The 10916-nt window shown below is 40.5% G+C and overlaps 1 protein-coding gene across 1 annotated transcript; it reads left to right on the plus strand.

Annotated features, from left to right (window-relative positions):
- Positions 1–6: 6 nt before the first annotated feature.
- On the plus strand, positions 7–7758 carry MESDC2 (mesoderm development candidate 2). Its single transcript, XM_017742675.1, has 4 exons — positions 7–543; positions 887–890; positions 3486–3720; positions 4431–7758. Exons 1-4 carry the CDS (start codon positions 427–429, stop codon positions 4693–4695), a joined length of 621 nt encoding a protein of 206 aa, XP_017598164.1. The 5' UTR covers positions 7–426; the 3' UTR covers positions 4696–7758.
- Positions 7759–10916: the final 3158 nt, after the last annotated feature.

The raw sequence follows: 10916 nt of genomic DNA on the forward strand, positions 1-10916 counted from the left end.
TTTTTCCCTGGAATATTTTGCAAAAAACCCTGAAGGAAACAATAGGGAGAAAGCTTCTGTTTCATATAACACCAGTTGCAGCAGTACGTCAAGGTGGAGAAGTGTGTTTTATATTTGAGTTATAGATAAAGTAATGAGAAATACGGATGCCTGCCTTGGTCCTGTTTGGCAGATTACGGACTTGTTCATCCTATGGATTGTTACCGCATATATCCCTTTAGGAAGGGACATTCTTAGAAAACAGAGTTAAAATTTTAAATAAGAATTAGTAAAAAGTTCAAAGTTCACTTCTCTGTTAGTGGTGTCAGTCAAGGACCCAGTAGGCCCAGCTGCTAAAAAATCAAGGCCTAGTATTGCCCAGCTTAAACCAAATGTGGCCTTGTAGGAAAAAAAAATCTTAGAAGGTGAGCATTTCTTTTTAATGAGATGGCTGAAAGGGAGACTCAAGTTAATGCTATTGTAACTCTTGGCTGTATATTCTGCCCCAGCCCTGGTGGGTGGGTCAGGAGGCTGTTCAGGGCTTTTTCTTTTCAGCTGGAGCAGGTCCGTGATCCAGGTCTGGTCGCGGTGTGCTACACAAATGCAGTTGTGTGCAGATGTGGCAGAGCAGCTGGGGAGTCACTGCTCGGTGTGCTACACAAATGCAGATGTGGCAGAGCAGCTGGGGAGTCACTGCTCGGGCTGGTGGTGTCCCTGAGCAGAGGCACACAAAGCAGAACAGGGGCTGAGGAAGGGCTCAACAATCAGGGGTAGTTTGGTCTCTGGGATGGTCAGCTGTAGGGCATTTTGCCTGGTGGGAGTCAGGACACATATAGGGAATATGAAAGGCTTGAGGGGGTGGTGGCTGGAGAGTGGAGAAGAAAGGGCGTGAGTGTCCTTGATGGAGTGGGATGAGAAACAAAGAGGCCACTGTGAATTTGGGTAAGAGCAGAAATTACGCTCGGGAATGAGGAGCACAGGGCATAGATCTGTACAGAATCAAATGTCATTGCTTTCAAGTGATTTCAATTTCCCAGTATTTTTTATTTCCATGGCAATTAGTCTAAAACCATTGGAGGATGGTGGCTTTGACATGCTTGGGTTCAGCCACAAGCCTGGCAAGGCTAAGTCTGTGGCTCCAGCCAGGATCTCGTGCTGCCCCTTGCACCGTGTGCATGACTGCACACACACTCCGCGAGAGTGATCTGGTGGAAAACAAGGATGGGCAACGGGGAAAAGAGGCAGAGGTACTTCAGTTGCACAGCTAGAGCTTGGAGGAAGCCACCAGAGGATTTTCTTCATGGAAAGGGGCTCTCCAGAAGCCTCGAGTCCTGGGGAGCTTGGACACAGAACTGAGATTCTGGGCTGGAGGTCTCTTTGTCAGGTGCTTTAAATAGTTTAAATAGTGTTACAAGCTCAGGGGTTCCCAGGCTTGACTGATCATTGAACAGGCAAAGGAATTATGTGGCATATGTTACTAATGTTTTTAAAAATCAAAATGTGGGAAATTTATGAGAAATTTCTGAGAATGGGAGCTGAAGGGAGGAGCAAGGGAAGGAATATGTAGTTTTTCCTGTGTCTATGTAATGCTTTCCCTCTGGAACCTCATGTTACTGTTTAAGTGAGTGAGTCTGCTTGACTTTTCAAAGCAAAAGCTTACACTTTTCCTTCAGCTTTTTGCCTTTTAGATAGCTTTAAACACTGCTGCATGATAGTTTGTACAGGATCAAGAAAAGAAATGCCCTGTAGGGGAGCTCTTGGCATCTTCTGGTAATACTCCCGTTCAGAATGTAAGAGTACAACTTCAGGAGCATTTCGTTAAATAGTTAAGGGAAAAATAGGTAATACATGTTAGTAGCTTGTGTTGCCACTAAATCCAAAGTCAGTGTCTATATTTCATACAGAGTATTTGGAAGTGTTTATTTTTGCCTTTCTCTTTCAAAACTCTGAAATAAACTGGCTCTGCTCTAGTCAATCCAGATTAAATTCAGGTTCAATTTGCTTTTAATTCTGGAGAACGTTTTTCATTCAGTCGCATAAGATTTTGTATTTTCACTGTGCTTTACCAATTTGAGCATTCTCTAGCTTCCTCTAAGTAATGTTCCCACTTGGTGAGGGCAGGGACTTTCCTTGGGCTCTCCTTCCCTCCCAGTTCACTCATTTCAAAAATTTCAAGGCGTCTGAATTACTTGAAAGCATGTTTCAGACTTGCAAAATTGAAACAAGGGCATAATCAGTAAGGAAAGAAAGGATGAAATCTAAGGCTCTGACAGCTTTTGTTCTGTGGTCTCTGAACTTTAAACTCTTGTCAGAAAGACAACAAACTGCAGGAATGAGATGGGGAAAGAACATGGGTCACCTGTGTGAAACCATAGCCTTTGAGGGGCATGGGATGCTCCGTGGGTGTTGTAGGAGGATGCTGCTGGGTTTGTGTATAAGCAAGCATGTGCAGAGATGTGAGGGTAATGCACTCTGAGCTCTGGAAATCGAGCTCTGCTCCTGATCTTTGAGGCCTCTGAAGGACACTATGTACTGCTATAGTTCATGTTCTTAGTGGAGTGATGCCTTTTGAAGTCACGACAGCACCTAAAATTTCTGCCTTAATTCCTGCTCATTCAGTAGTGCTTGGGTGGATGCCAGTATAAGACTTCTGGGGTTTTTTGTTCTGTTTCTTGCTTTTTAATTCTATGATACAAACACTGTTTCAGAAATCAGGTTCTGGCTTAATGTAAGTTGTCACCATATTCACCTCACACTTGTGAGCTGTTTTAAGGGGCAGCAGTTTGAATTGTGCCTTTCCAAATATTTAAATGGCTGTCAGCCTCAGCAGAGGCTTCAAGAGGGTTTTTTTTTTCTTTTTTGTAGGAGTGATTTTCTCTGGGTGATTATGTTGTCAGACTGAGCTGCATCTGTGCATTAGAAAAGACATGAAACCTTTAATCAAAGTCTTTCTATGGCATAAGCATTGAAAATCTGAATTCTTGTGGGTTACATTGTTTAAAGACACAAAGTAAGGAAACTTAAATTCTCAAGCAATCACATGATTCCCAGAAGTGAGTTTTGACCTCTGAAAGCAAGATCAGATGAATGTTTTTTTAATATATGTGTGTATGAAGCTTTTTATTGCAACTTTCCCATTTCATCTCGCATACATAATAAATTTTTGTGAAACTGTGAAGAAAGTAAAAGTATTATTTTATGAGTTTCCTAGGTGGAATTGTATTGAATTAGCCTTAAGGCTGAAATACTTCTCGGTATGTGATAAAATGAGATTCCACCTGTCAGTATGAAAATGTGCATCATTTTGAGGGGAGGGTTATGAATGGAAAGAGCACTCTTGGTGAAGTATCTTGAAATAATGGTCACTATTTCTTTTGGTTTCACAATCTCCATCATTCAGCTAAAAAATATTTTATCAAAGCACAGTTATTCTCTAAACAAAGAGAAATTAAAAAAAAAAATTTGAGAAACAGCTGAGTTTAAAGCTTTCTTGTCCTTTTCAAAACAGAAAGATGATGACATTGAAGAGGGAGATCTCCCTGAACACAAGAGGCCTCCAGCACCAATAGATTTCTCAAAAATAGATCCAGGCAAACCTGAAAGCATCCTGAAACTGACAAAGAAGGGGAAGACTTTGATGATGTTTGTCACGGTGTCGGGAAATCCCACAGAAAAGGAGACAGAGGAAATCACCAGCTTGTGGCAGGGCAGTCTCTTCAACGCAAACTATGACGTGCAAAGGTGAGCTGTTGTGCTCGAGGATAAAGTTCTTGCCTTTGCAGAGCCCTTTCTTCCTGAAAACCTTTTCAACTGTTCATCCTCTGCTGTTCCCCACCTCCATCATCCATTACTATTTCTGTGTTTCTGTGTCAGTTGTGACAAAACTTGTGGTGTGGTGCAGAAACCTCTTCAGTGTTTATGCACCATGTATGTATGTATAGCCCAGATTCTTTTTATCTCACTGTGGTTCAGCTGTTTATCAGTTCTAGCTGCACTAGTGTGCCTTTATATGCTTGATGGAAAACATCACACTCTGAAGACTTCTCACCACAAAAGGTTTTTTGTTCCCCTGCTAAAAAATGTGACTCTTTCTCGCTGAGAGAGAGCATAATTTTGAAACAGAGGAATGTTGCACTCTTGTATTGAGGCTGAGAAGGGTTGCAGTAAATGTATAAAGCAAATTTAATGTTCGTTAGTGGATTTTATGTAGTGCCAAATTAGTTCTAAATTTGTTTCCTCATTCTTACTTCATTGGTTACTTATTTATATACTTCATACATTTTATTCTTAAATGTCCTAGAAGATTGTTCTCTTGTCCCCATTCCCAGGCAACAACAAGACCAGCTTCTTGCTTTTAAACATATGCCTCAGTCATGGAGGCTCTCTGAGCAAATGCTGGAGTGTTTGAAAAGCACAGAGTTAACTGAAAAAAATGTGGATTTTTCTTCTAGGTTTATTGTTGGCTCCAATCGGGCCATCTTTATGCTGCGGGATGGTGGCTACGCCTGGGAGATCAAAGACTTCCTGGTAAATCAGGAAAGGTGTGCAGATGTTACTCTGGAAGGTCAGGTTTATCCTGGCAAAGGAGCAGATGGAAATGAGAAAGTGAAAAACAAAACAAAACCTGAAAAATCAAAGAAGAAAAAAGACGCAGAGAAGAAATCTAACGGCGTCAAAGAGGACAACCGAGCAACCAGCCAGCGAGAGGAGCTATGACAGCCACGGCACCCAGACTGAATCCTGCTCTGCTGCTCCTTGAAGGGAATCTCCTGATAGGTCCTGGGCTTTCTGGGGGTGGGGAGGAAGGAAACAGAGACTACTGAGGCTTAAATTTGTGTTGAAATTCACCAGTTTACTCATTGCTGTTGGCCATTTGTTTAGTTACAGGAAAGGTAACGCTTCATGCCAGCAATTGACTGCTTTAGTTCGCAATTTTTTTATGCTTTTGTTGTTGTTTAAAACTAGCATACAAATCTGTGTGTCTAACTTCACAAACTTTAGTGGAAAAGAAGAATTACGGTCTCGATACTCTGATGTTCATCTGTAGTAGCTGTGTCCATCTTGGGTGTGCAAATCATGGATTCACAGCTGCTGTCAGAGAGCCAAGTGCAGTGTGAAAAGATTCTCTTGGAAGATGGTTTGATAGACACAGTTGGCACAAAATTGCCCAAAGTTGCAAAGAATAGTGGCCAGAGATGCCTGAAATTACAGGGTTTAGGACATGTTTGGTTAGACTGCCTGTTTCTTTAAAATAAACTCAACCCGTTGTGTCCCAGTAAATGTGTGGAAGTGCTTAGGAGCGTGATGGAAGCTAGGTAGGAACTCTGCTAATGCACTCCAGATCTGTATGGGAAGGACACTCTGTGTCCTTCAGAAGGGAATGGAATTATAGCACCTGCATGAGCAGTGTCAGGGTGAAAAGAGGAGTCCAGGGCATTCAGGTTGCTCCTGCTGCTAAAGGACCGTGCCTATGGAAGCAGATGTTCTGTGTGTCCCAGGCAGTGATGTCCCAGTTACCCAGGCAGTGAGCTGGAAGAAATAGCTTTAACTCTGAAGTTAATTTGGTTTACTGATTTAATGGTTTGTTTAAGTATTTGAAAAAACACCAGTTACAGCACAGAGTTAAACTTTGAGTTAGACATATCACTGATGCTTAATAACCAGATTTTGGTGGGGTTTTCTTTCTTGGTACAGATTCCTGACTGACGTGGTTGATTGTAAATGATCACTTGATCCAAATACTATGAAGTTGGATGTATGGGAGCCAATACTTTGTATAATTGGGGAGGTTTTATTATTATTCAGATTGTATTTAGTCAAATGCTTTGCTTAGAATTGTTTCCCTTCTGCCTTACTACCAGTTAGGGACTAAAGCCACCAAGTAGAGAGGTCCACATCATTTTGCAGAGGATGAGCACAGTATCAACTGTCTTCATTCAACACTAGTAAGGTGTTACTTTTTCTTTAAGGTGCTAAAATCCAAGTGTTTTGGATAAAAGTTCCTAATTGAACCATAATGGTTGATCTTGTGGAATACTTCAGTATCAAAAATATGAAACTGTGACTGAGTCCTTGTTCTAAAATAAAAGATGTCACTAAATGTACTGTTTTGCAGAGTAGTAAAACCTTTTAAATAGATCTGCATTTGGTTATGTATTCAAGAGGCAGACTAATTCATCTTTGGTTTCTGTATTTAAGGACTATATTTTGTTCGTGAAGGTTCCAGTTGATTCATTTTGTTTAATTTTAATTATATTTGTATGAATTTAGGATTAAAGAAAGCTGCACTTCGTTAAATAGGCCTGTACCTGTTTTGAGTGGAAAATTAAAATTTGTTTCTTCAGGATTAACTATTACTTTTTATACTCTACTACTAATCCAGATGTGCAGTGGAGTTGAGAAGAGTCTCAGTAGATATTTGGATAGTTGAGATGTGCAGTCCAGTTCTTGTCCGTAACTAATTGATCATTTGGTCACATATTCTGGGTTTGCACCACCCTTTGTAAATAATATTGCTTCTCATCTCAAGGGAAGAACAGAGGTCAGATGAAACTACAAAAATGAAATATTAATGAGTTTTTGCTTTCTGAAGTTATGGTATAGAGATCACAATTCAGATTTTGATGAGAAACACATGGAAGTGCAGTTTTGTACTTCTCCTAATGTTATTATTTCTTTTTTGATCAAATTGGGTTTGAGACTGTTGGAGAAACAATTACTGCATTATAGCTATAGCCCAGCTTTCGAGTATAGCTACATCAGTCATTCATAAATCTACATTTACAGTAGGTTGGGTCTTTCCCCTCTGTAGTTAAAAGGAGTTTTGTTGAAATTCACCGGCCAATTGACCAGGTTTTTATTTGTTTGGTTGTTTCTGAGTCAGTTGCCCGTGTCAGGTGTACATATGGCTTGTGCCATGTCAAATTTCAAAGTGTTTGGGGTTTTTGTTTGTTTCTTTTTAGGTTTTTAATCTGTGTAATGACTTGGCAGTTGTTTTTTGACATAAAACAAAAAATGCTGCTTTCACGTAGGTTTCTTTTATTGTCTTTCATTTCTCTTCTCCCTTTTTCATGCTTTACACTCAACAAATAGTGAAATATACCAGTCAGTGTAATGTGGCAGTCTGGCAGGAGCTGCTTTACCCCAGCCAGTCTTTCTCTGCTGTCACAGTTCATTACTCAAGAATAACCTGAATTGCCTTTTAAAACTGGTAAAGTCTTGGAGACAGTTGCACTTGTCCTGGGACAGTGCTACATAACCAAATGGCTGGTGATGATTTAAGAAGCCCAAACCCTATCACACACATAAATATGTGTATATATCAAAGTAAGTATCCTCAAAAAGTTACCTAAGGTCACTAATGTTCCATGAGCACCTCGGAAGATGGATTCTCCCTTGGAGGCTTATCAGGCTTTCAGTAACAGGTTTTGGCTCCACATACAGGACATTCAGATACCTCCTTTAAAACTAATTTCAGCAAGTAGGGTGGTAATTATAGCTCTTACTATTTCCTTTTTTTTTCAGTTCTATACAGAGGTACGTGGAAAATCATCTGTTTTCATGACAACAAAACATCTGCTGCCTTTCTCCTCTCAGCATAGTGGTTTCTCTGTTCTAGTGCTATAACTAACTTTTCTGAGCTACTGTTAAATTTTTAACCCAGCTGTCCTACTCAGAAAAAACAGTTTGTCAGTTATACTACACAGGACGTGGTTGCACTTTGTGAAAAATTTCCAATGGACAATCAACTTTTTATGTAATAAAATATTGGAAAAAGTATTCAGGCTTTTGTTGATTTGGGGGTTTCCTTTAAACTGTTCTGACACAAACTACAACAGGATTTCTGATCTTAACTTAGAGTGGTGAAAGCATTTCTCTGAACAATCAGGTCAGCCTTGACTTCCAAGAGAATCTACTTTCCTGTCACTGTTCCTGAACTCTTGCAATTTTGTCCCAAAAATGAAATCATAAATTAAAGCACCATTTTGTAAAGATAAGGAACAACCTATTTTTATCTGATATTTGGCCACTGTTCTCAATGGGTTTATGGTAAGGCTTAGAAATTATTTCCATTCTTTTATCTGTGGCTCATTTCCTTTTTTATTCAAGGAGTAACACTGCTTTTTCCAGAGGTTTTTACTTTTAATTGCATCAGATATTTATAGAAATTCAAAGAACCTGTGCCTGAATAGAGAGGATGCCTCTGTGTTTAAAATGCCTTATTCATTGGTACTGTCATGTTTTTCTTTATTAAGATTGCCATGCTACCAGGTCCATTGATACCCTTCTATTTGGTAATTCTTATTCTGGGATAAAATGAACTATTTGTGAACATCACCATTTTCTACTTCTATCACTGTTGAATATCACTGTTTTGTGTTTATGCTGTACCCTTTTAACAGGACAAACCCCACTGAATTCAGGTAGGATAAAATTGCCAGGAAGGCTAGAACTCCTCGGATCCAAGAAGGAAAATCACTCCACTAGGATTTTTGGACGATGGTATTTTTTCTCCTGTAGCAGTCAGGTGGTGGAAGGGTTTGGCCACACCATGGCTCTGGTGCAGAAGAGCTCTGTGCAGAGCAGTTTTTGATTAGCATTTAAAAAGCTGCTGTAACACACAACAATCAGGCATTGTGCAGTGCCAGACCTTAGCCAGGGGCAGCTGGGAAATGCTTTGTTCCTTCCCCGTGTGCTGCTACTTAACAGAGCAGTGTTGGTACTGGCTGAGTTGTCAGTGGCATTATATCAATTGTTTCTGTGATAGGAAAACCAGATCTGTTAACCATCGTTTAAGTTAACTAATGATTTTAATGGTTTTTAAATTGGTGTTATGTATTTTTTTATTATTATTATTTTATACACATTGGTATGTTGGGAGGGGAAAATGGAACAGTTAAAGGAGCTTCAGCCTCTTCCCCATCTTGTTGGCAAAGGCTTCAACTTCTCAGAAACAGAACCTTTTTTTCTTTCTTACTCCAGAATTGCTGTGTCTTTCTTGCTGTGGGACAGAAGACACCCTTGTTTTTTTTTTTACAGAAGAGAGACTGGAATGCTCTAATTCATGAAGTTTATAACCAAAACGTTTTTTTTTCCTTAGGTAATTTATTGATACCTCCAAAAAAACTGTGGGCCCATCTTTACTGCTTGTAACATCTGCTGCTTTTAAAGGTAATTATCAGTTGTGTCTAAAACAGAGGCTGGACTTCTGTTTTGGCACCCTGCCCACTAATTCTGTGGGAAGCACTGACCAGAGCATTGAGCACTCATTAAATCATTAATATTTAAATCAGTTCAGCTCCCTTAATTGGTGTCAGCGTTAAATGTCATCAGGGCTCTGTGCATTGGAAGGAGGTGAACAGCAAGGCCCTGGATTTGCTTGGAAGGTGCAAGGATTGAACAGCACCATCAAGTGACCTGGATCTTGCTGTAACTTACATAAAGTTTTCTCTGTAGTGAGGAAGACTGAATTATACAGGAATAATTGTAGTGCAAGGGTGTATTGGAAACAAGATCATGGGTGAGCACTTGCTGAGTCAATAAAGAAATAAGCAAAAAGGTTTAACAGATGTATTTATGTGGCCATTGTTGTTGTTTCTGAGATTCATGCCTGCAGGCCTGGGGTTTTTTTTAACTTGTCCCTAGTGCAACTCCATTTCATTCAACTTCTTTTTGCAAAAAAATTAGAAACAAGTCAGTTTTCATCCCCTCAACTAAAATGATATTTCAGAAGTGTCCAAAATAGTGCATATTTGAAATTACACGAGACTTTTATATGAGTATTTTATTATTCATCCTGCCAGTTGTATCCACAGCCATACCCTGTGCCTTGCCAACCCGATAGTCAGCTGCTGTCTTTCAGGTGCTGTATAGCATGTTAATCATGTGTGGACTTTAGATAATTGCACTTGTAACAGGATGGAGTTGCCAGAAGCTTAATGGATGCACAGACATGCAAATGCTTTGGCATTCAAGACAGCAGTTGAGCACAAGATTTTGAAAAAACAACTTTCTTGCCTTTAATGTGGGTACCAGGTAGTTTGTTGTGAACTAATGAGCTGTGTAACCTAATGAGGGACAGACCACTTTCCATTTTAACACCGTTCCTCCCAACCTCTGTTCCCACATAACATCACCATTAGAGCCATATTGCTCAGCTCTCAGATAACACAACTAAGGCCTGAAATGTGTTTCGGCCACGTTGTTCTTTCTGTTAGTAGTGATGAGCCAGGACAGGCTCGCTTTCTGGGGTGAGAAAATCAGCTTTGGATTTGTAATCAGAGTAGACCATGTTCAAGAGATGTAGCTGTACCACTTGAATACTGGAGCTGGTCTACAGGAAAGCAGAAATAAAAGTCAAATGAGCTGCATTAATTTCCTTAAGTGTTGCTATCAACTGTCAGGCCCTTTGCTTTCAGGTGAGGTGTCTGTGCTTTAAGAATCATTATCCTGTACTACTCATCCTACACTAACACAGTAGGAGAGGAGATGGGGTTATGGTGCTGCTGGTAATGTCATCGTGATCTCACATTACACCCTCTGACAAAGGAAGAGAGAGATTTATGTGTAGGGGACTTCCTCCGGAGCAATTTCCTCTTGAGTCCTGTCACTATTCCCTTATCACAGGCCTCTTACCGTGTCCTGACAGTGCTGAGACACCCCAGCTGAGATTTACACTCAGAAATCGCAAACCGATCTGTTTGCAGTGTGCTGGAGCCCTCCCTGGTGCTTTGTTTTTAAGGTTGTACAGCGAGTGTACGTGCCGGGTTCTGTGCCACGGCCAGGGGTCACCAGAGGGAGGAGTTTCTGAAGGTGTTTCGTGAGGAAGCCATGCAAGAAGAAGGAAGGGTGTGGCTGCAGCGGTGGTTTGTGCACATCCCTCCCCCATCCTTCGGTCCGAAGGCGGTGTGGCAGAAGAGCCCCTGACACAGGTGCTG

The sequence above is a fragment of the Corvus brachyrhynchos genome, unplaced genomic scaffold (genome assembly GCF_000691975.1).
Source record: "Corvus brachyrhynchos isolate BGI_N302 unplaced genomic scaffold, ASM69197v1 scaffold97, whole genome shotgun sequence".
In the NCBI taxonomy this organism is placed as follows: Eukaryota; Metazoa; Chordata; class Aves; order Passeriformes; family Corvidae; genus Corvus; species Corvus brachyrhynchos.